The sequence below is a fragment of the Liolophura sinensis genome, chromosome 1 (genome assembly GCF_032854445.1).
Source record: "Liolophura sinensis isolate JHLJ2023 chromosome 1, CUHK_Ljap_v2, whole genome shotgun sequence".
Taxonomy (NCBI): Eukaryota; Metazoa; Mollusca; class Polyplacophora; order Chitonida; family Chitonidae; genus Liolophura; species Liolophura sinensis.
Genome location: NC_088295.1, coordinates 92,562,139 through 92,589,076, shown reverse-complemented (window position 1 = coordinate 92,589,076; position 26,938 = coordinate 92,562,139). Strand labels below are relative to the sequence as shown.

Below are 26,938 nucleotides of genomic sequence, written 5' to 3'. Positions count from 1 at the left end.
CTGAAAGCCCACCTGAACATCAAAATTTACTGCTAGCATTTTTTCCGTGTCATACGGACGTTTCCATGTGGGCCCCAGGAAACATCAGTGAACAAATGGCCGGGTTGTTTCCCCACAGGTACATGCATACTGCTCTTAGTGGTAGCCATCTTAGAATAATTAGTGCAACAATATTCCTGCTCTGTGAGTGGTCAGTATTTCCATAATTAAAGGCTAGTTAGTAAAGGGGGAGAAACAGAAATGAGACAATCCACAATTCCACTCACCTCCACTTAACAGCTTGGGATTTGTTTTCACCATGTATATGTTAAACACTGCCGTGACGAGCGCTATGAGAGCCAAGGCTATACTCAGACCAGGCCCAAGCTTCTCTGGAACATGTATAACACCTGAGGAAACCAGAGAAAGATGACATATAGGTTAACACATAGTACAGACTTTACAGATGCTGGCAAAAATCAACAGAATAAAAGTTTGTCTCAGAAAGTCACAGCTACCTGCAACATTAGTTTGTCTGAAAAGGCCAGGTTTGTACATGCTTACTATACATGTAACACAGGTCACAACTGTAAGTTTGGATTAGCTCAGAAAATCAACGATTATATGTTAATTTTGGATTTCTCTAAGAAAGAACACGTCATCACGCACATGTATGATAAAAGAGCTACCTGAGTTTTACTTTTTCAAACTTTTGTCTGTATAGAATAGTCAGATATGTGCAGGATGAGTATTTATTTGTTTGGTATTTTGCACTGTGCCCAGTAATATTTCAAAGTTAGGATACAAACCCCTTCCTGGGTGGAGAAGCAGAAAGCAAACCATTTCATTTCATTAGGTGCACGGACCAAATCTCACTGTAAAGCCTGACCTGGTAGCCACTCCCTAGACGGACTTGTCCCTTACTTAATCTGAGGAAATGTACATGTGCACACTGTCCAATGGCTCCTCTGGTCAGCAACGGTCAAACCAGAAAACTTCACAAGTACTAAAAAGAGCCCACTTCCCAAAATACACAAGCAAGAATTCTGGACGAACAAAAGTACAACTTTCTCCAGATCTATTCATCAGCAAATCAGAATAGGGAATGGCCACTAGACTAGGTGAGACTGGCTAGCTACAGACAGGTGTCTAAATAATCTCCTGTGAAGCAGTCATATACAATGTAACAAGACATGAGAGCTGAAGGTGAACCATCTACATGCTTCTTCATTGGTGAAGAGCAAGTGGTTGATAAGGAGAAACCACAAAGTCACTATGCCATGGAGGCCACTTGTGACACGGCTTGAGGATTACACCCAGCTTAGAGGAGTATTTATTTCATTTATGTCTAATGCCATACTAAGGGATTTTTCACTCATATGATGTTGGTCAGTTCCATGGCTGAAGGAAACCAGAGTGGCTGAGGCATAAACCATCAATCTTTGACAAGTCCCTGACAAACTTTTCTACATCTGACATAAAGAGTTGCACGCAACATTGGCAGAAGACAAGTGGTGATCAATGAATGTTAGACTGTGCAGATGACCACAAGACATGTTGTTAAGTGTTTATTACCAGCAAGGCCATTAAGAGCACAACAATATACAAATGCCCAGCGCACAACCTTTTTTTTTATCCCGCATTTTGCATATCTCAGCGACTGAAAGACGAGTGCAGTTTTTATAAGCACTAAACCACAGCCCGCTTTGCATACACGTGTTACATACAATCACATCACTGGCTTTGTGTATGGACAACAACTTCTCATTTATTACTCTGCAAATGTTTCAGTGTGAAGTCTAATATTGTATTCCAAGAGAGTCAATTAAGATACATGTAAAATCTTTACCTTACAGGACATACAGGTACATGTGCATGTAGAGCTGTAAATGTATACATGCACATACCATACACAAACAGGTATATGTGCATGTAGAGCTGTAAATGTATACATGCACATACCATACACAAACAGGTACATGTATATGTAGAGCTGTAAATGTATACACGCACATACCATACACAAACAGGTATATGTGCATGTAGAGCTGTAAATGTATACACGCACATACCATACACAAACAGGTACATGTATATGTAGAGCTGTAAATGTATACATGCACATACCATACACAAAGAGGTATATGTATATGTAGAGCTGTAAATGTATACATGCACATACCATACACAAACAGGTATATGTGCATGTAGAGCTGTAAATGTATACATGCACATACCATACACAAACAGGTACATGTATATGTAGAGCTGTAAATGTATACACGCACATACCATACACAAACAGGTATATGTGCATGTAGAGCTGTAAATGTATACACGCACATACCATACACAAACAGGTACATGTATATGTAGAGCTGTAAATGTATACATGCACATACCATACACAAACAGGTACATGTATATGTAGAGCTGTAAATGTATACACGCACATACCATACACAAACAGGTATATGTGCATGTAGAGCTGTAAATGTATACATGCACATACCATACACAAACAGGTACATGTATATGTAGAGCTGTAAATGTATACATGCACATACCATACACAAACAGGTACATGTATATGTAGAGCTGTAAATGTATACACGCACATACCATACACAAACCCTGTGATGCTGCTCCATCACCTTCTAAATACTTTTTTAAGGAGTTATACAGTCATAGTTATATCATATATAATGAGCATATACATATATGTGTGCATGAAGAGTTCAGGGTCTGACTACATGGCTATTTTGTGTGCTTCAGCCATTTAATCTTTGATCAGGTCATGATGCAGACATAATACTCCAACAAGCAGACTTTGCTTTAATGCATGTAATACAAATGTGAACAAACAGACAGATTTTGCTTTGATCATGTGATGATACAAATGTTCTACAGATGTGATCAAGTTTCTTGTCATGAACCCACCTTGCTGATCACACCTATTGGACATCAGGTGCTGAGGCCCATTTTTCTAAGTAATTATCATGGTGACAATTAACCACAACATTTAAGAGTAAGTAAAGGATGTACAATAAAACAATGGTATGGCAGAAGGAAGGGGGTGGGGTGGAGACTGGTTTGATGGTTATGATACAGTGCACAGTTAGTAATTTTAGGCTTTGGTGAAAGCAGGTAGATTGTGTGTTGTGGGATGCGGATAGAGGGGTAACACAACAACACAAACACAGTAGAAATATCGCACCACTACACACAGAGTTTACTTACAACTCGTTGTACAATTTAAAGTCTTGCATGAACCTGAAAACAATGTCCAGGGTAGAGAGATTCATAACACACAACACTCCAGCCAGGGGAATTCAACACTCACTGTTAGCTGTGGCGGGCAGAACCACACTGACCACCAGCACACATAACTGACCACAGGCACACGGCACTGACCACCGGCGCACAGCACCTAACACTGGAACACAGAACTGACCACCTTGGCACAGAACTGTCCACCAGCACACAGCACTGAACACCGGCGCACAGCACTGAACACCCACACACAGCACTGACCACCCGCGCACAGCACTGACCACCGGCACACAGAACTGACCACCGGGGCACAGAACTGTCCACCGGAACACAGAACTGACCACTGGGGCACAGAACTGTCCACCAGCACACAGCACTGAACACCGGCGCACAGCACTGAACACCAGCGCACAGCACTGAACACCCACACACAGCACTGACCACCCGCGCACAGCACTGACCACCGGCACACAGCACTGACCACAGGCACACAGCACTGACCACAGGCACACGGCACTGACCACCGGCGCACAGCACTGACCACCGGGGCACAGAACTGTCCACCAGCACACAGCACTGTCCACCGGTACACAGCACTGACCACCGGCACACAGAACTGACCACCGGGGCACAGAACTGTCCACCGGCACACAGCACTGAACACCCGCGCACAGCACTGACCACCGGCACACAGAACTGATCACCGCCACACAGAACTATCCACTGGGGCACAGAACTATCCACCGGCACACAGCACTGAACACCGGCGCACAGCACTGAACACCCGCGCACAGCACTGACCACCGGCACACGGCACTGAACACCGGCGCACAGCACTGAACACCCGCGCACAGCACTGACCACCGGCACACAGGACTGACCACCGGCATCGGCACACAGCACTGACCACTGGCATCGGCACACAGCACTGACCACCGGCACACAGCACTGAGCACCGGGCACAGAACTGACCACCATCACACAGCACTGAGCACTGGCACACAGAACTGACCACCAGCACACAGCACTGACCACCGGCACACAGAACTGACCACTGGCACACAGCACTGAGCACTGGCACACAGCACTGAGCACTGGCACACAGCACTGACCACCAGCACAGAACTGACCACCTGCACACAGCACTGACGACTAGCAGACAGCACTGACCACCGGCACACAGCACTGACCACCAGCACACAGCACTAACCACCAGCACACAGAACTGACCATGGGCAAACAGCACTGACCAGTGGCCAGATGAAAGTCATTCAGATGAAACATTATAATGAAACCAGCATTAAAAGTGTGTTAACAAGGAGCCAAAATGGCAGGAAACTGCTCCAGTGTCAGAAGCCCATGTCAGAAGTAATTCAGCAGAGGAAAGGTGCTTTGCTATGTATTCAATTATCAAAAAGACAAATCGAACCCACTGGATAATAATTTTCAACTGCATGTGCACTCTTGTAGTTTAGTACGGCTCAATGGTAGACCTTTATCTGAAGTGTTACAGTTTTGTGACTTACGAGACATTTTAATTTCATCTGGTTATACTTATATATGGTTTTATTAAAGACCGTACAGAAGAAACAAAATACAGAAAGTTTTTTTTAGTTATGAAGGTAAGAAAACAGAGCAAGTTCCGACAGCATCATTTCTAAAGACTGGTTACTTATTCTCATACTACAGTAAACTTTATATGTACATGTGTGCAGATATGTAGCTTTCTCTGATCACAGAAGAGAGGCCATCTTCAGGTGGTGCTACATATTTTCTCCGTCACATTGTATTTTCACACATCCAAATCTCTGTTTTACTTACTGACTGGACATGTTGGGCATTCTACAGTGGTTGCAGATTCAGGACAAGGTTCTGAAAACAATGACACATGGGCACAGCCAGAAGTAAGTGTTGATCAATACACTGGGCACAAGGCACAAAAACAAGCAACGTTTTCAAATAGACATAATTCCACAGTGACGGGATTTGCCCCCAGATTTTTATCAAAAACTCTCACTGTTGTTTTCACTACCCTTCACTAAACATAAATTGGTATCTTAATTGGTATCAGGTCGGAAGTATTTAATAGCTGTCACATGCCAAGATTAAGAATGAATAACGAATGTATTCAACCTTGCCACAAGACCAAAAAAAAAAACAGGAAAGCAACAAGCAACAACCCATTGGAGGATACACACTGAATCAGAGTGCTTTGTGATCAGCATCAGGGCATACAACATGTCTAACTGAACATCACTGCAAGCTCTACAACACAGGTCTGATTACTGCTGAAATTTGAGTCAAAACCTCTACTTCTGCTACATGTATCCACAAAAGCATCTTGCTACATGTATCCATAAAAACATCTTGCTACATGTACCCTCAAAAGCATCTTGCTACATGTATCCATAAAAACATCTTAGCGCTAAACATTACTGCTTTGGGATAAAAACTCTATGCAGGTGAAAACAAAGCATGTAAGCAGAGCAAGAAAAGGGAGAGAGGAAAGAGGAAAAAAAGACAGTTTCCAACAGAAAATCACTTGGAACTTAGTCAGGTTATTCGCCCAACACTTCAACACCAGTCGGATGACCCTAGGTTAATGTGTCTATGTTTGACACATCATTCTTATAGACTTAACAACACTGTGGCTGACCCCTGAGATAGCTGATCAAGTCAATACATTGGGGTCTTCACACTGGATTACCGCACACCTAAAACAGTGGTGTTTCACCTTGGTTAGGTGAATATAAAGCACATCTACTACACTGAGGTCAGAACACTAACCCAAGGCAAAGGAGTTTCCGCCCTGGTAAGGTGAACAACTGTTGCACTGGCATCTTTACATTGGCAAGATTAACCCACAAAATTGTTTGAACACTGGGGCATTCACCTAGGTGAGGTGAACAACTGTTGCACTAGTGTCTTTACCTTGGCAAGGTTAAAACTTGAAACTGTTTAAACAACAGGGCTTTCTCTATGGTTAGGTGAACAAGAAATACACGTACATAAACATAGATGTTCACACTGGAGAGGTTTACTCTAATTCAGCGGGCTTTTCAAACTGGCAAAGGTGAACAAGCAATACAATGAATTCTTCACACTATTAAGTTCAGCCCCAAGACACTGGGCATTTCAACCTGGCAAAGGTGAACAAGCAATACACTGAATTCTTCACACCATTACGTTCAGCCCCAAGACACTGGGCATTTCAACCTGGCAAAGGTGAACAAGCAATACACTGAATTCTTCACACCATTACATTCAGCCCCAAGACACTGGGCATTTCAACCTGGCAAAGGTGAACAAGCAATACACTGAATTCTTCACACTATTAAGTTCAGCCCCAAGACACTGGGCATTTCAACCTGGCAAAGGTGAACAAGCAATACACTGAACTCTTCACACCATTACGTTCAGCCCCAAGACACTGGGCATTACAACCTGGCAAAGGTGAACAAGCAATACACTGAATTCGTCACACTATTAAGTTCAGCCCCAAGACACTGGGCATTTCAACCTGGCAAAGGTGAACAAGCAATACAATGAATTCTTCACACCATTACATTCAGCCCCAAGACAGAGGGCATTTCAACCTGGCAAAGGTGAACAAGCAATACAATGAATTCTTCGTACTATTAAGTTCAGCCCCAAGGCACTGGGCATTTCAACCTGGCAAAGGTGAACAAGCAATACAATGAATTCTTCACACTATTACGTTCAGCCCCAAGACACTGGGCATTTCAACCTGGCAAAGGTGAACAAGCAATACACTGAATTCTTCACACCATTATGTTCAGCCCCAAGACACTGGGCATTTCAACCTGGCAAATGTGAACAAGCAATACACTGAATTCTTCACACTATTAAGTTCAGCCCCAAGACACTGGGCCTTTCAACCTGGCAAAGGTGAACAAGCAATACACTGAATTCTTCACACTATTAAGTTCAGCCCCAAGACACTGGGCCTTTCAACCTGGCAAAGGTGAACAAGCAATACACTGGTTTCTTTACATTTCAACCTGGCAACACTGGATTCTTCGGCTTGACTACTGTACACAATTGTTTGGGTATCACAATACATTGGGTTATCAGACGCAAGCATGATATATAGTTCTTTGGAGGCTAGGTGCACGTGTGGCAACAAACTGGAGCACTCTGGTATTGAAGAGTTGAACTGAACGGATATTTCAGAGAGGGTTCAGAGAGTAAAAGGACAAACAAATTAACAGATAGATGCCAGCCTCAGTGAAAATAAAGTCGTACAAACACACCATGTGTTAGTGTACTTACTGACTGTGTATGCTGGACATGTTACAGGGATTGAACAATCAGGACATGTTACTGAGGTTGAACAATCAGGACATGTTACTGAGGTTGAACAATCAGGACATGTTACTGAGGTTGAACAATCAGGACATGTTACTGAGGTTGAACAATCAGGACATGTTAGTGGGGCTGAAGAATCAGGGCATGGATCTGAAAGCAATTATACCACCACAGCAAGAAGTTGAGGAATAGTGCACAGAAAAGTGCCCCAGGGTATTTTTTATCTGGGGAAAAAGCTGATGAATACAAGCAAAAAATCATCATCATAAAATGTAATTCCACCAAATTGATCAAACCATTTTCTTGACTTTTTCCAATGCTGCCTCACTTCACATATACGCTTACTTGGAGAAAAACTTGAAATTAAATTAATTTCAGAGCCATACATTACAAACTCTTTACTCTTAGATTAACAAAAAAATTTTTTGTTAAATGACAAAATTGGTGCACTTCTAACCGTCATTGGTTTTAAGCACAAAATGTCCACCATCCATGAAGTCTGTAATAGCCCACACATTTGAGATCCAGTTTGAGTGTACTTACTGGTTGGACAATTGCATGGAGCAGGCGTTGTGACAGAGAGGCATGGGTCTGAAAACAACAGTACAGCCATAGACAGCAGTAAATGTACAGCCAGAATGGGCAGAGAATAACAGCATCAATATTGTCTGACTCCATGGATAAGGGCACGTTCTCCAAAGACGGAAAGAAAATTCTGTTGTAGATATGAAAATTGTGACACTTCACTCCACGTGGTTTTCATTTCATTTTGCAGTATCTCCTATCTCTCGTATCAAAGACATCAAAAACTAACTAGACTATGCTCTCAAGAAATTATAAGCTAGAAAACCTTTTAACATAAAAGTTACACACACAACTGTTTCACTATTCATGAACTACTGTTTCTGTGTTCATGAATTACTGTTTCACTATTCATGAACTACTGTTTCTGTGTTCATGAATTACTGTTTCAATGTTCATGAAATACTGTTTCAGTGTTCATGAACTTACTGCTTTGACAAGCACAGACATATTAAAGGATTTCAGAATGAAGGAATTAACCAGGGCATTTGTCATGTTGTAATCTCACTCTGCCTGGTTTATCGAGGGAGGGAGGGACCATTGTTCATTTTAGTGTAAAGTAAATCTCGCCTGGGCCATCATTAAAAATATCTTCGTTGCAGGTAGCCTATTTAAAAAAAAAGGCCCTACTCAACACTTTTTACTTTTTTGATGGAATTTTTTGTTTCTTTGATTTTCTCTGGCTCTTTCATTAGGCAGCATAAAAACGAATCTAGGGTTGCCGTATCCTTAAAAAAAGGAGTGGTCTACAGATGGTCTTCTCAACACGACACGTTTATGCCTAGCCCAAATACCCCATATGAAGATTGCTGTTTCCTTACTAACAATATTCACCTCTCTGGCTATCTGAGTACCGAGAGTGATACAAGTGGACAAATGTCACCCAAATATCAATTGTGTGCCATTCACTTAAGTGTCTGTTTTGGTTGCTCGATTCTAAAGAAAAGACTCAAACCTACATCTGATTTCCAGATTTAAATGCACTCTCATCTGCGCACATATTAGTTCCAAAATGTGAAAGTTTTCAGATAATAAGCTGGCTGACAAATTCCTTTTTAGCATTAATAATATGACCATATATTAGAAACCAAAGAAATTCAAACAACCTAAATACCATGGACATACCCTTGTAAACATCTGAACCACGGTGTATGCTATGGCATGTATCTATGTGTGCATGGAATAAACCACTGCTCGAGATGGAGTAAAAACGTTCAGTGGTGCCCTCTTAGCACATACCCCAATGGCCTGCTAACTGCGCCTAAAACATTCCTTATTTAGTGAATCTGTGTACATAAATTAAATGGTCTAACTATTAAACTCAGCAGTTAAATATGCTGATGGTTATGTTGTTGTGTCACTTCGGCAGAATCCTTGGCTGGTCCACATACCACAATCGCCACAACCTTATTTCCCGGCTATGTTTGTGCCCTGTTACACATGCATGTCTTTCTGAGGAAATCCCCTGTGTAGACATGCATAGTTCACTTTGTCTGGGGAGAAGTCTCTTGGTTACACTGAACCTACCAACTAGACGAATGCCTCAACCGGCTACATGATGACTGAAGTAGCTGTGAGCACAGTGTCAATCCCAAGAATCTTCCCTTTGACAGATCTGACAAAAAGCCTGTGGCAATGGCATGGCACGTAGCCCATTTGTTCTCGAAGGGGGGATATATTGGGGTTTATTTCCCCTTTAGGAACTACACTTACATGTACTTTCACATTTCAATAAACATTCTTTTTTGTCATAGTGAAGCGTTCATAAGGGAAATATTTTCAGATGGCTAAGAAGAGTTATAAAATATCATATTTCATAGGCTGTGGCGGACTTTCAAATTAATTAAAAATAACACTACATAACATTTCAGGGCCAAAAGGCTTTTCATTTCTATGATGCCACAAGCTGATTGTCTTTTTATAACGAACAAGAGTTCAGGAGAACACAACATACGCCCCAACAGATGCACTTGTCTGAAATGTATAAAAGAATACCAGCAGTACAGTGGTGATAATAACCCCTGAGAGAAATCTTTATTGAAAGTGGACAAAGGTGTCCGCCTCAAATCCAAACTTTATGCTGAAAACAGTTGGAGTTGTAGCCTGGACACAAAATCATACCTATTTATATAGTATATGTAGGTAAAATGGCCATCTGGTAACCTTGACGACTGCAGAAATCGACAAATGTGAGTCATGACATGTTATCATCTGTTTATGTATGTATCCACCACAAAATGAAAACTCCAAGTGGAAAACAGCATTATAACCAGGACACAAAATCGTATTTATTTATATATGAAAGGATAATGGCTTGCTAGATGTTCCCTGTCGGACAACTGTGAATTGGACAAATGGGAGTCACAACACATCGTCATCTGTGTATCTATGAATCCACCAAAAGTAAAACTCTATGTGGAAAATGTTGGAGTTACAGCCCAGACACAAAATCATATCTATTTATATAGTGTAAATAGGGAAATGGCAATCTGGTAACCATGACAACCGCGGAAATGGGAAAATGTAAGTTGTGAGACATTAAAATTATATGTGGAAAACTGTTGGGAGTTATTGCCCGCAGACAAATACAGATCGACAGACAGACAAAATTGCTATAACATAATACATTCTGCCTAATGGTGGGGGGCGAATAATAAAGGAGAAAGCACAAAAAAAAACAATCCAAGCTTATGAGTATCAATAACCCCCACCCACCAACCCAGATGTCAATAATTATAGAAAATATTGAGTTTTAAATGTTTGTCAATCATCTAACAGACTCCGTGTAAGCTGTCACATCCACGACCTCAAATGACTGTTCCAGATATGGGCAACATACAGCAACCCTGCTATCCAAAATGAACTTGCACCAAAAAATTGGGCAATATTTAGAGCAGTATGTTATTGTAAAGAAATAAACAACCAATGTGAATCAAAGAATCGAATGAAAATGCTAAATTTATTCACGGATTGGTTGAGGGGGGGGGGAGGCGGGATTTGATCTGAAGGCTGGCATGTTCAATGTAACCTGTGGGTTCCATGATTATCCTCCAGGTAGTTTTCACGAGATAAGCGAACATTGCCGACAGGTCCAATGACCCCAGATAAAAAGCGACCCCACTCTTTCAGGAGGCATAAAAATATGAACAAATGAAGGAAAAAATAGTATCTGTCAACATTTTCTCATGATTTAAAATACCTGAAAATGACTGGTAGTCATGTCCACTCAAGGCTTGCCCTTCATCAGATGGTTTGTTGTTTCTCTGTATAACTGCACGTGACATATGCACATACCTCCACAGAAGATCCCAGGAGTTCCTTTCATAGCCAAGTTCACTGTTGTATTGTGAATGTTAGCAGGCCTTACACATAATCTGTTTTAATCTGGTCTTGCAGTGGAACTGTAGGCTTGGTGACCACCTACTGTTTTAATCCACCGCAACGCTGCATATCAGGACCAGTCATGTACGTTATTGTTAGAATTATATGTCTGTAAACCTTGTTAAACCTTGTTTGTTACTATGCAGTATGTTTTTGTATAAAAATGTACTGTCACTTGTAAAAGGGTACCCATAGCCCCGGAACCACCGACTCTGTGATACAACTGTGCCATTGCTGAAGTTACACCAGCTAGTGTGAATCTGTCTAATTTATATGTGCATGTTTTCCTATCATTCATAAAGTGTTCAGTACTTAAGTAAATCCTGCCTTGAGTGTTCCTGATTGTTCCTGATTACAAATTGTGACCGGCATCACAATATCATTTCAACACGATCTGTGATCGATGTCCCGTTATCAAACTGTTGCCATTGTCCTAATATACAGGCTTCAGGTGTCACATTTTTTTGTACTGAAGACTTCAAGACTAAATTTTAAACTTTAACCAGAGTCCTTTGTAAGCGGTTTCAGAGTCGCAAAAGCTTTCCAGGAATGCAAGAGCAAATATGAAATATTCAAGGATTTCCAGGGCCAGGAAAATAATATCTCCAAAATTCCAGGATATCAACGTTCTCAAAAATGTGTATGAACCCTGCATAATCCTGTCATCTTGTATTAAAACTGTACATTAACATTATGGCACATGGTGTTGAACAACAACCAAATCAACTGTACATTAACATTATGGCACATGGTGCTAAACAACAACCAAATCAACTGTACATTAACATTATGGCACATGGTGTTAAACATCAACCAAATCAACTGTACATTAACATTATGGCACATGGTGTTAAACATCAACCAAATCAACTGTACATTAACATTATGGCACATGGTGTTAAACATCAACCAAATCAACTGTACTTTAACATTATGGCACATGGTGTTAAACATCAACCAAATCAACTGTACATTAACATTATGGCACATGGTGTTAAACATCAACCAAATCAACTGTACATTAACATTATGGCACATGGTGTTCAACAACCAAATCAATGAATAACCAAATGATGAAAAAATGGTGCAACATCAAAACAAAAGACCAAGCAATTTTTGAAAAGTGGTAGAGAACATTTTTATATATCAATGTTTTTCTACAATTAATCATTTTAGGTGATCAAGTCAAGTATTCCGCCAATTATCTGGTTTCAACCTCTTATGACTTATTTTTATGCGATTAGATAGTACTTCTTTGTGTTTCAAACTTGTCACCTACAGATTACTTACTACTTTCCTGGGCACAAAAAATACCAGGTTCTGATTGGTTATTGCTTCATGGTGTATAAAAATTACCAGATACTGATTGGTTATTGCTTGACAGTGTACAAAAGTTACCAGGTACTGATTGGTTACTGCTTCACAGTGTATAATGTTACCAGGTTCTGATTGGTTACTGCTTCACAGTGTATAAAACTTACCAGGTACTGACTGGTTACTATTTCACAGTGTATAAAGTTAACAGGTACTGATTAGTTATCAATTTCCATTGTACAAAAGTTGCCAAGATATTTGACAGTTCAGTCAAATATCTTAATATGTTTGTGAATACCAAACAGTCATGTACATATACATGTGAATATCACACTGAAGCTTGAATGTCCACCGATTTGAGTTAACAGACGTATAAAGACAGAGTTGTCAGTGGTAATATAGCACAGTGAGAATACCACAAGAAATATAATCAAAATGTGGAAAACTGGTTAAGCTACACGAACATGGATTTGAGAGATTTGTCCATCTTGATTGATATCATTATGTTGATGAGATGATGTGTGAAATGATTGTATTAATGTATGACTGTCTGGGGACTCGCCTCAAGCATGTCGAGGTGTGGAGGCTCTAGGTGTGGGGGCTCAACATGTGGAGGCTCCAGGTGTGGAGGCTCAACATGTGGAGGCTCCAGGTGTGGAGGCTCAACATGTGGAGGCTCCAGGTGTGGAGGCTCAACATGTGGAGGCTCCAGGTGTGGAGGCTCAACATGTGGAGGCTCCAGGTGTGGAGGCTCTAGGTCTGAGGGCTCAACATGTGGAGGCCCCAGGTGTGGAGGCTCCAGGTGTGGAGGCCCCAGAAGTGGAGGCTCTAGGTGTAGAGGCTCCAGGTCTGGGGGCTCAACATGTGAAGGCTCCAGGTGTGGAGGTTCAACATGTGGAGGCTCCAGGTCTGGGGGCTCAACATGTGAAGGCTCCAGGTGTGGAGGCTCAACATGTGGAGGCTCCAGGTGTGGAGGTTCAACATGTGGAGGCTCCAGGTGTGGAGACTCAACATGTGGCGGCTCCAGAAGTGGAGGTCCCACGTGACCTCCTCATCCTCCTTTCAGATGATAACCTGTATAGCTCAAGCTCAGATTGACCTTATGTCACATGCTGACCACAATAAACATGTTTAAATCAGAGTGTTTGCTTGATTCTGACCAACTCATCCACCTTAAAGTGAACATAAAGTCAGCAACTAAATCTGAATTAATTAGTACAATTAATTAATTAATTACTCCTACTGACCCCTTGGTCTGAAAATTAGACGTGGTCAGAGGTCATTCATCCTTCATCAGGACAGGACACATCAGACCTTGGGGGCACAAGGAAGTTATTCTGCATACAGACATGTGACACTAAGACATGGTCAGAGGTCATTCATCCTTCATCAGGACAGCACACATCAGGCCTTGGGGGCATGAGGAAGTTATTCTGCATAAAGACATGTGACACTAAGACATGGTCAGAGGTCATTCATCCTTCATCATCACAGCACACATCAGGCCACCCCCAAATAGCTGCCCACCTCATGCTTCATGCTGTGACACACAAGTGTGTTACCGATACACTGAACTCACCTGTGTTAATGACAGTAGTCGTACTTGTGTCCAAGTTGGGGGAATCCCCAAAGACGTAAACCTCACACTCAATGGTCCTCAGATCCCCAATGGGTGTGTTTTGGAGCTCCAGTCTAATGGACCCGTCAAGACGATCCGTGCTAAGCCGTGTGATGTTAGCATTTAGGTAAGCATCGCCAGGCAACAGGGTTCCATTATTATTGATGTTCACCACGGTTGTCTGCTTTGGGTAATGAGTTATATCCGTCCACTTAGTGGTGATGAGTTGGGAAGATGACGCAGTGGAGAATTGAAAAGGGCACTTCAAGTCCACAAACACAGGCTTTGTGTCTTCTGGACATGATTTATACTTCACAATTTCATTTCCTCGGTTAATCGCAACACCACCTACGTGTAAACCTGCAAAACACAAAGACCATCTTAAACAGAACTTGGCAGTATAGTTACAGCATTTTATCCCTTAAATCATAACATAATACCCATTTTGTTTCTAGTATCATAATCAGGGGGTTTTCTAGGCACTAACACAAAACCAGTCTCAAGGGAATGATTGCCAAGATAGGCTACGAGTGTGCTGCCGATGGTCAAACGGTGCCTTCAAATTCAACCGTCAGCCTGATTCTCAAATGCTCCTCAGAGGTCCATAAACAATCAACTTCGTAGGGGATTATACACCAATATTATTATTATCAAAAATGTCCAAAGACATTGGGTAAGCGTGCTTTGATTGGATACATGCATCAGCATGTAAGGATTGATTTCGGATGTAGTCTGTGCCAGTAAACAAACCGCCCCGGGCCCTGTAGGAAGACTACACACAACACCCATATGTCAGATATAGAGCCTTATTCAACGCTCAGCACAAATACAACTACCATGTCCTAACACTCTGATATCACACCAAAGAAAGACCAAGATGGTGGGAACCGCCCACAGGGTAGGCGCAAAAGAAAGTCCCGTGATGTCTTGTTTATGAGGCTTTTGAAAAGTTATTATACAAATCCACATACCTTAGAAAGGCAATCAGGTAATCAGTTAGCCAAGTATAAACACCTGGGGTACCCGAGTATGCACCTTACACAAGTTAAGTATAACAATAAGGGGTAGGCAACATTCGCACTACATTGTCCCCGACAGTTACCTTCACATTATCCCATACCCGACTCAAACAGCTCTCTCACTCTCTTATCACTTCTTCCACTCAGAACAGTTTGCACTGATTTACCTTCCAGAGACATGGTATGAGGTGCTATAGGCAATTCACTGCTTTGCAATTCTTCGTTTGACGTGTTTGAACACAACGTTCAGCGATTCAGCAATTCTGTGACCAGCATGTTCGAGAGCGTACATCCAGGCTCACATCCAGTGACAAGCAGCCAACAAAGTCAAAGATAACATGTGGAGGTATAGGGTATAATGCACTACCCTGGACAATGTTCTGAGAACTATGGCTGATAATAACCAAAATTATAATATTTTTAAATACTTATGTGCATCTGTAAGGGATAGATATATTCGACTGGCTCTTCCACAACCATTATCCCCCTCCCCCAAAAACTTGTCAAGTCTGTCAGTTTCCTCCCAGAATACTTACTCATGACCAAATCCAGTGAACCAACATTCCTCATTTCCTCATTCCAGCTTAACCCAGCTGCGACTACAGGCAGCCACTGGCTGCTCATGTTATTTGGTAATCGCTTCTGTTGCAGTGAAGAGAGGCTCAAAGCTGTGGCTAGTGTATTCAAGAGCAGCACCAGAAATATGGGCAGAATTCATCAAAACGTCAGCACACAGCTTTGGGATTTATCTGGACACAGTGTCTACTCTATCCCATATTTATTTGTTTATGTATTTATTTATTTGATTTGTGTTTTATGCCATATTCAGGAATATATCACTTTATATACAATGGCGACCAGCATTATGGTGAGAGGAAACCAGGCAGAGCCCGGGGGAAACCCACATCCATCCGCAGGACTTTCTCACATACGACCGGAGAGGAAGCCAGCATGAGCTGAACCCACAACAAGTGCATTGGTGAGAAGCTCTAAGGTCACTGTTCAGCGCTGGCACGCTACTATAGGCCAAGGAGGCCCCATCTATCCCATAATATCACCTACATCATGTTACCTGATGTGATATTGTCATAGTCTGCCACGTGTATTTGTTTAGATCATAGCACGTGTATGTTTACATCACATGATTAGCTCCCCTATATTACTATTCATGACGTTGCAGCATAGCGATAGGCTAATAATATGTAAGTAACATACTGCAGGACTGCTCAAGGTGATGAACTAAGTGGAATAGAGTGACTGTCTGAAAGGACACGCTGTTTCGAGTCCTTTATAGACTTATACTTTCTTGCGTCAAAAGACGGTAACATAAAAGTATTACACCCGATGCAATATTTACTTATTTATTTTGTTTATTTGATTGCGGTTCTACGCCGCACTCACGCATACTTCACTTAAACAACATCGGCCAGTATTATGGTGGTCGATATGAAATAGACAATGGTTAAATCACTAGTAGTTTTAATGAATTCTGTCCACATAATGGATATTGTTGTTGTGAGACTTGGTGTGAGACTCGCTGGTACAAATCAGTATAAACCCAACAGCTAGACAAAAGCTTAATTGCTAGCACCGGTTAAATTTTGTTTCCAACAAAAACAAATGTACAACGACCGGCCAGGCCTCAGGGATAGATACCTGGGCAGGCTAGTGTGGTCCTTTTGTTAGTCACTCAACCACATGACAACAACCTCAACTTTGAAATTCCCGTAAAACGTGATGGCGCGCGCAAATAGGCTATTAAATCAGAATGCCCAAATTCCGCGGTCTCAAACGAACTGCTACAGCATTTCTTCCTATTACAACAACGAGTTAACTTACCCCATATTACAGCTATTAAAAATAGTCTTGTCAGAAGAGATACACATGGCTCCATCTTATAATACTCTGATTAGCTTATGTACGTTGTTTCACAATCCTCTCCGCATAGCTTCCTCCTAACTGAATTCATTTCAACGCGGCTGATGACACAATGTTTTCGTTATCATCTCAGCAACCTCTAAGAAGAAACGGTAGACACTCGTACCTTGCCACATTATCCCACATCCACGCTACTGGGACCACTACGTGGGGACTAGAGCTCCACGCTGGGACTGGCTGTCGCTTACATCTATCAAAAATCCGGAAAACCTTGCCTTTCTGTATAACATTTTGCATACAGAAGTAAGCATTCGCTTGATAAGTCTTTTATTAAGTATTCAACTTTGTAGTTCATTCTTTGATGTGTGAAAGATATAAGGCTGTTAAACTAAAGCCTAAATATAACTTTCCAAGTCTCGGTCACCTCTGGGCAAATGGGGCCTGTATCCTTGCTCTGTGTTAATTCTGTCCATGAGCTAATTTTAGCTCACAAATGTAAAAAAAAAAAACTCCGTTAAAATACATGTTATCAAATACATGTTATTTACATGAAATGCATCAATAAATGAAAACTGTCATATTTTCTCGCTTATGTATTTACCTCTGCATTACTGCACAGGTATGTAAAATGTTACACTGGCCTCCACGAAGCTCCAAGGCATTCTAGACAGATACTAAAAACCACTGAAAATTACCAAAACATTATCATGCAAGTGACAACATATTATTGTTATTTCAAGCTAATAATGAAAAGGTTTTACGTCAATGAATGCTGTTTCGTGCCTGCTCAGCCGCATTATTCGCATAGTTGAAAATAATACGTAGCATTATTCGCATAGTTGAAAATAATACTCGCCCCTGGAGGTAATGTTGATTACACCCGACACCAGATCAGCGACATTCTCATCAAAGCACCCAAGCAAAAACCAAACATCACCCGAGAAGAAAGAACGGCCATCAAGAATCTACGCTCCGATAGTACCATCACCATCGCCCCTGCAGACAGAGGAAGAGCCGCAGTTATACTTGACAAGAACAAATTCAACCAACTAGTCAACGATATGCTCAGCTATACAACGACATACAGGCAAATAACCAAAGACCCCAGACCGAAACTAGAAAGAGAATTTAGGGCACAACTCAGAGCCCTGCAGAACAGCAATGAAATCGACATCCAACTGTACCGAAAGCTCAACACAACGCACCCCAGGGCACCTTACACCAGGGCAACCATCAAAGTCCATAAGAAACCGATCAAAGCCCGACTCCTGATCTGCTCCAGAGGCACTGTCCACTACGACACGGCAGAGTACCTCACTAAACTCCTAACACCTCTGGGCAAAACTTCCAAATCTTACATCAAAGACTCAGCAGAATTTTGTAACAAAATTAAAGACATTCGAGGCACAGCCCAACTGATCAGTTACGACGTCATCGACCTATTTACCAATATCCCTAAAGAAGAATCCCTAGACATCATACGACAGAAGCTGACACAACACACCCTCAACCCAGCCATGAAACCTGACAGCATAATCAGCCTTCTGGACTCGTGTATGCGGTCCACCTATTTCACGTGGGGAAATGACATATATGAACAACTTCACGGATTACCGATGGGATCCCCCCCCCCCCCCTCTATCACCACTTATCTCCGAAATATACATGACAGAATTTGAGAACAAAGCCTTAGCTACAAGCCCCATCAAACCGTTGTGTTGGTTCCATAAGGTAGACACATTCGTAGCACTAAACAAGACTGACAACCCCCAGTCCCTACTTGACCACCTCAACACCCAGAACAGCAGGATACAGTTCACCATGGAACAAGAATGCAACAAAACCATACCGTTTCTGGATGTACTTATCAGCAAGAGGAACGACAAACTCCTCACTTCAGTATACACGCAAACCCACGCACTCAGACCAATACGTGAATTACCCATCTAATCAACCTAATCGGATCAAGAGAGGAATAATATCTACCCTAACAAAACGAGCCATACAGATATCCAGCATCAACCTCCAAGAAGAAATAAATCACCTCAAAACAGCCGTCACCACCCAAAACCGATACCCCCCACAATTAGTGGAGAGAACGATCAGTAAAACCCTCAATCCAGATAACAGGACCAGAGCAACGAGACCCGACCACCCCAATATATATATAACCATTCCGTATATAGGCACCCCAAGCTAACAGATAAGAAGACTCCTGCATGACAAACTGAACATACAAACCACGTTTACCTCCGCCTCTAACCTTGAAACCCTACTCAAAGCCAATGGAAAGAAACAGCCAACCCATAGGGAAGAACCCAAAGGATCTGTGTACAGCATTAATTGTGACTGTCAACGGCAATACATTGGAGAAACCGGCAGATCACTCAATATCAGAATTGCAGAGCACAAGGCCTCAGTAGAAAAATTAGATGGAAATCAGCCCTCAGTGACCACATCAGAGCCCATCCAGAACAACTCCAATGGAACACAGTTCATACCCTACAGAACAACCAGTCAGACTACAAAAGAAGGAAACTGCTGGAAGCCATCATGATCCGACGACACAATCCACAGCTTAACCGAGACAGAGGGTACCACCTACCGAGCGCCTACAGTGACCTCATCAGATTAGACAGTGACCGCCTTAAACCCTGAAGCCATTATCTATGTTACATTGTTGCCTGTTTTGACACCACTCACTCTCTTACTGTATATATGTTGTCTTGTATCTCTGTATATTCGGTATAAGTGGCGGGAGCTCCTGAACTCCACGTCACAGAGGAGGAAGCAAGAGAACAAAACTGTTAACCAATAAATAAAAGCACTACTGTTGTTTTCTCTCTGTGTAAATTTCTGTATAGGCAACTCATTGTAATTCTTTAATGTAGATCTATGTATTTCTAATGTAAAGATAACGTTAATCTCTGTAAATAGCTTACTATTTACCCCCTTTCTGTTAAATGACCATGGCAGCATTTAAACCTATACAATAAGCTGTACACATGCTACCACAAAGAGGTTTAATCCCACTAATTGACTCATGTACATATGTAAATAGTATACCAACGCACTGCTATTATGTACCCAAAATATTCATGTGTTAAAAAAAATAAATAAAACACTGATTGATGGGCCACGATATCCGCCATGAAAGTGACCCTAAAACCAGTATTTAAACCAAAAAATGTACATTTATACAGGCCTCTGTGAGGAATGTATGGTGGAGGATAGCACTGAAGTCTTATTGTTACATTGTCAACGCCATACTTACGCACGAAATTTGTTTTACAGAGAATTGCGAGCCCTGGGAATTAAGACGATAGACACAAAATGCATTTTATGTCCCAGGAACAACACCAATAAGGTATTTCAGGTAGTTGCCAATTTTTTAACCCGTTGCCATCGATTTTAACTTAATCCTATGAAATGAGGGGAACAAATTGTTTTAGATAATGATTTTACATGGGAAATACTTCAGCTGTGAATTTGTTTTTATACTCTATGTAACTATGTATCCATATGTACTGCCCGTATATGTCTTTAACACGGATCTATATATACTAATGCCTGTCTCCCCTCACCTATCAGTCTAACTTGCCCTGAACCTAATATATATGAGTGCATATATTTACCTATCTAATGCATACATAATAAGCTAAGGAAAAATAAACCAAGCAAACTCAATACCACGTAAAAGTGTGGTGAACCATATGTTCATATGGTTTGATAACGATGTAAGAACCTACATCGAAACGTCACCAACACAATAAATCCAGGAGTTGTTATCCATAAGTGATGCCTCTGTCAATCTATACCATCCCAATTCCTAAATGCCTCTGAAAGAAGCAATACGTAGCATGGTTGATCTTTCGTGACGGTGTTACATGAAGTTTTAGATGAACATCTTGAGAACTTTTACCATTTTCGTTGTACTCTATAAACATTACTACTTAAGCATAGTTATGATTAGTTATGCGGGAAAATAAATCTGAATTGATTGAAGGTAACTTTTAATCTGTTGAAGTCTGATAGTAGATTACACAATTGCTGTCACATTGACATAACAAGGCCTCGAGACATCCAAAATGCTGGAAATGAGAATTCCATAAATTAGGCTCACTGTTTTATCTTCGTACAAACTCTTTTTTGCTGTTCGTATTTGTGTCTAAGAGAAGTAATGAGCGACTCTGCCTTTTCTCAGACTGGCGACATTTGGTGTATTTGAAATGACGGTGAAGAACGAAACTTTTATGGTCGGTTAGAACTGAGGTGAGAACAAACGTTTAAAGTCGCCAAAAAGGATTGTATGGTCTTCCCGGATATCTCAGTGTGATATTGGAATGTTTCAAAGTCTTGTGTTCGTGGGTTCGAATCCCGCTCTATCGTATACCAATCGCGGGCGCACTCCGGTGGTACAAGTTGTCTTCTATCACCACTCAAACTACAAACTCGCAAGTGTGGGTCCATAAAAAATAATCAACTAGGCACATACTAGACTGATGTCACAGCAAAAGTTTAAGGGAGAAGTAACTGGTAATGAAAACGATTGCTTCCGAGGCGAAACTAACTATATATATGACAAAATACTTCCAAACAATACCACAACGAAGAAAAATATCTATATTGTCGCGTCTACCCTGGTGATTATTACTGGGGAGTCTCTAATAACTCCACAACCAGCACTCAGCACTTATAACGGACATTAGAGCTTAAGGTAATCCATTAACCTATTGCCAAGGGTTCTAGTAAGGTGCTTAATTAAGACAGTAACTAAGGAATCAACAGACTCATTAACAACAGAGAATAGGAATTAAACTGTAGAGTGAACAGTTTTATCACAGCAAAATTCAATAAACTGAAACGATTTAAATTCGACAAATTTAATTCAAGGATTCAAATTGGTCTCATTAGGTCCTTATCCCTCCCTGGCCAAAGTAAGGATCATCCATCATCTCGGAATAACAAGGTTGATGTAAATGGGAGGGCTCTAATCAACAGCAAGAAACGGATTACACCAGGGTGAAATATATCACCATATTTGGTGGAATGCCCCATCCATGTTAAAATACAACTGCCTCTCCATTAAAGTCTGGGTTGTCTATTCATCCTGTTGTTGACTGATAGCAATTTTTACAGGGGCCCAGAGACTATTTTAACGATAGTGGGTAAAAAGGTCAACTTCAAAGGCTTCCACACGTAAGACGTAACCGTCCTAATTATAGGTACTGCAGTAGGGATTTCCCCTTGATTCAGCCCATCAACCAAGGCTCACTATTCATAGTACCCAACCATGACCTGTGACCTCCTAATTTAACCAATCAAAAAAAAAAACCAAAAACAGTGTCAATCACACCCATTCCGCATTGCGCCATTCACTATGGAAACACGTGCGCGCGTGAGGATTGACCCTGATGGTGATCTTCATACCGGACCAAGTTCTTTCGCCATGGCGAAGGAAAATGGAAGAAATCTTGTGAAATAAACTCGCCTGGTAGGTACCTCATGACCTAACAAGAGCCACTTCAATCATATCAATCAGAATTAGATATAGAAGGAACAGTAAGCCACGAAACTGAAATGAAGTCCGACTCTTCACCTTTCATGTAAGAACAACAAGAACTAGAAGTTAAATAAGAAAGTTCCGATCCAAGTATTTCAGGTAATCGAAATATATTCCAAGAGCCATTAAAACAAAACATGTAACCATGCATGTCATGGTTCTTATGCACTGAAAAGATAAATTCCATTAGTGGACTGGAGTAGTCAGTGTAACGGTGTAACTAGAGTGTAACGGTGGCACAATGGTTTCCGTGTAACTTTAAGCCACCACGGGATCACCGATGCCTGTGCTAATGAGGACACAATCCACATATTTTACATAGTAGCATAGATGTTCATTACCTCCCTGAAACTGTAACATACAAAAATTGTGCGACATCTGAGTGACGACAATTGGACATAAGATAAACACACACGTGGTGAAGTACACAAAATAGGCACGAATCATCAAAAAATGCGTAATCTCACTGTTGTTGTGACATCATATAGAACAAGAAGAAATAAATGCATATAAACGAACCATCCTGGGTCTATTTCGATTACAAGATATCAATCCCCCCAAAAGGTTCGGGTTAAGCACGTGAGAGAACCCGTGGTGAAGCAATGTGTCAGGGAGTCGTACAAGGGAGGTAAATTTAAATGATCTCGTCAACCATAACATACCTCCTCAAAATTAAGTTACTAACTTATTTTTCCCAACCCCGTGTGAAATAAAAATAAAATCCCAGTCCTGTGGGGAAAAGTAACACTAACGTTTGAAGGGGAACGTTTTGAATGACGGAGCGAATGTTTTCGTTTACCCTTATTGTCGAGCGACGAGACAGCCAGGTCGAGTTCAGCCTCGCGAACGCCACCATCCTCGTCCGAATAAAGCTGCAACCTGTTGACTGACACTCATCTGTAATGAGGGTGACATTGCCAATCGCAAAATTCCGTCTCTCATTGCGCCACTGTAGGTGTAGCTTCCTCCACGTGTCCCAGAGTTTATTGGTGAAGTACTCTATCCGACGTCAGCGCTTTCTGCAGTATTTGTCAGCATCATGAAACTCTTCGGGAGGGGGCAAAGTGATTCCTGATTTCATCGTCAAAATGTTGTTGGGAGTTAAAGGGTCGTCATTTCAGTTACAAGGGGATAACGGACGGCTGTTTACCACGGCTGCTGTCTCACACATGAAGGAATCTTACATAGCTCCCTGTTCTGACATCAATGAAAACAGCACGTTACGAACCATGCCAGTCTGTCGTTGTCAAGCACCGTCCGCATGGACATTCATTGTGAAATCAAAGTAGTCACACAGTTCATTTAGGCCCAGGTGGCACACGATTAAACCGTGATCTAGCTCTCACGCTGAGCACCAACAAAATTCGTACCTTTGTCTGACTGCACCTGTCGGATCGGTGTGCTAACAGCTATAAAACGACCTATTCATTGTCAGCCCGGCATCATTGGAAACTGATGACCGCTTCTCTCTTGTGTGTTATCGGCTTTATTTCTTATTTGTATAATTTCTTACATACCTTTGTCTTTGGGAGTTAGTGTTAAACGTTGTTTTGGAAATGGATCTTGCGATTATCGACTTGGAACACCCTTTACGGACTACGAATGGTATAGGAATGTCGGACTTGACGCTAATATTTATGAACGAATTGTTGCTCAATGCATTTGCAGTCTCACTGTGAACGGCACCAGGAGCCATACTCACAAAAAGTACTCCATAGTTCTTCACCTCCTTTCGACCTCCTTTTTCGATCAACCACGGTGCAAAGTAATCCACACCGCAAGGGAGGGGTAGCCTGCAATCGGACCCCTTGGAGACCTGCCATCGTCTGTTCTTCTCACAGGTCTGCGCATCTTGACCAGACCTGAATGAGTAACGATACAACGGAGCGACATCCAGTTACCAAGTATCCACTTCGTCTAGCCTTATTGATTGTGATGCTTCTCCCCCAATGTTCTCCACGGTCATGAAAATGCCTCGCGATAAGACGAGTTACATGGCTGTTATTGAGCCATATAATTGCATGAGTGTATTCTGCGGCCAGTGTGGCTCTTCTGAAGAGACCACCTATCTGACAATTCCGAGGATGTCAAGCAAATGGCCCAGTCTCGACAGAGAGCTGGCCCAACTGACGCCTTTCTGTCTGTGTTCTGTGTTCATAGCACTTGATACACCAATACTTCTTAAAGCCTTCACTTCATCCTAAAAGGCTTTGGTCTGAAAAAGTCGAACGAATTCTTTATCTGACTCTTTAAGCCTTCACGCAGAGTGAATGCGCCCTGTACGGAGGTTCGCAGTTTACGTTAAACCTTAAGGCAGTTAATAACCGCCCCGTTCAAGCAAAACCAACAGAAGTACTCAAATCTTTGGGTCAAAAAGTCTTTAGTTTCTGTCCGAAAAACCGTTGATATCTGTATCTCGGGATTATCAGAAGAAAGAGGGAAAGCAGTGTTGGTAAGTGCGTCCGTATCTCCAGGAGTTCCCTTTCCCACAGGAGCTCATGTTGTCCATCGAGAGTTACTTGCAAACTCTAAAGGGTCCTTTGCCTCTTGATGCTTCATCTGCAGGGTTATCATCAGTTTTCACATGCAGACACCTTAGAAATGATTTAGTTAGGGGGTTATATATCGACATTACAGCAGACAACACCCACGTCTCATCTGTTCTTGATAAGCTTTGCAGATCGTGTGCTGTAGATCTGGGCTTTACACGTAAAGATCGTCAACGTAAAAATCTCGTCGAATGAAGTTCGCAACATCGGAACCAAATTCCACTTCTTAATCGTTAGCTAACAGTTTCACTGAAGCAGACCACACCTAGCGTCTTTCCAGCTTCGTTGAAAACTGTTGCCTGCTTCTATTTGCATGATTCCGCCCTATTTTCGTACTTTATATACTTTCTTAGTACTATGGTAGTTTGTATTCAACGTCGCTTTGGCAATTGGCTTTGTGATAATTACGTAGAATGTCCATCTTGGTTGATGGCTGGTATATGAATGTGTGTTTCGACGCAAAGATTCAAGTTGGCACTACCGAGATCGAGAGGACACTGCTCTGAATATGTGTACGTTTATTCTGTACTCATCTGGGTTCCCTGTGTAATCTCCGGAAACGCATGAAATCCCAATGCCCTTTCGAGACCTTGATCTGGTAGAGCATTTGCTTTATGTCGCATATAAATGCAATATGTTCCTGACAAAATCTACGTAGTCCACCAAGAAGAGCGTTAGAAAAGTCGAGTCCTTGAATAAGGTGGTTGTTAAGTGACCCTCCGTCGCGCTACAACCTAATACGACGCGAATTTTGCCCGGCTTTTTGGGGTTGTACACTCCGTGCTGCTGGATATGCCAGATCCATCCTTTGCGGTCCCACATTTTGGATTAGGAATCCTATTCTACCAAGCTACTCCCAGTGATGTCCTTCATAAAACGGACGTAGTAAGGGCGATATTTAGGATTGCCCACGAATCGCCTTTCGAACATCATCAGATGTACTCATTGTTGGGCAACTTCAGTTCTGTATCCTTAAAAGGCGGGGGCAATTCGTAGTCGTTGTCATCCAGTGGACGGCTACCTTCTGATGCCTTAGATATGAACTTACCGTCCTCTTGAGACACTTGTCAATGGCCATCATTTGATTAATTTCCAAAGGGTTGATATCCTCCTTCACCTCGGTTCGAAAACAAAACGAAACTTTGAAAATGGCAGTACCATTTGCGGAATGCTCGCTGAGTTAGTAAGGTACTTCTCGGGTTAAGACTTTGTGGCTACATTCAATATGATTATTTCCTATTGCAACTAGGTTAAGATCCACGATATCTACGATATCCCAACCAAGATCCGTTCGCTTTCCAATAGGCTCGTCGTGCTCGATGGGGATAAATTCGCGAGTTTCCACGCGAGCGAACAGTAATATCCCACCAGTAAGCAATCTTTGCTGTCGATAGAATCATCAGTTTGTTTGCTATACGTCTTCAGTGTAGCCATTGTAGCGTAATCTCTGGTC

The 26,938-nt window shown here is 41.7% G+C and overlaps 1 protein-coding gene across 3 annotated transcripts; it reads right to left on the bottom strand.

The window, feature by feature from the left end:
• Position 1: 1 nt before the first annotated feature.
• LOC135481758 (uncharacterized) lies at positions 2-17,491 on the bottom strand. 3 transcript variants are annotated; one of them, XM_064761437.1, is made up of 6 exons: positions 17,335-17,491; positions 14,438-14,836; positions 8,125-8,172; positions 5,074-5,124; positions 3,220-3,252; positions 2-389 (listed from the first exon to the last, which is right to left on the bottom strand). In XM_064761437.1, the coding sequence occupies exons 1-6, from the start codon at positions 17,387-17,389 to the stop codon at positions 214-216; spliced, it is 762 nt and encodes a 253-aa protein (XP_064617507.1). In that variant the 5' UTR covers positions 17,390-17,491; the 3' UTR covers positions 2-213. The 3 variants fall into 3 exon arrangements, with proteins under 3 accessions (XP_064617507.1, XP_064617508.1, XP_064617509.1); XM_064761438.1 differs by lacking the exon at positions 5,074-5,124; XM_064761439.1 differs by lacking the exons at positions 5,074-5,124; positions 8,125-8,172.
• Between the last annotated feature and the right edge of the window lie 9,447 nt (positions 17,492-26,938).

What these genes read in the sequence shown, in the direction of transcription:
- LOC135481758 (XM_064761437.1), bottom strand. Translation starts at nt 17,389, where the DNA reads ATGGAGCCATGTGTATCTCTTCTGACAAGACTATTTTTAATAGCTGTA. An exon ending in ATGCCCAACATGTCCAGTCA is followed by an intron (nt 3,253 to 5,073) that starts GTAAGTAAAACA and finishes CATTGTTTTCAG; the next exon opens with GTTCATGCAAGACTTTAAAT. An exon ending in TTTAAATTGTACAACGAGTT is followed by an intron (nt 390 to 3,219) that starts GTAAGTAAACTC and finishes TGGTTTCCTCAG; the next exon opens with GTGTTATACATGTTCCAGAG.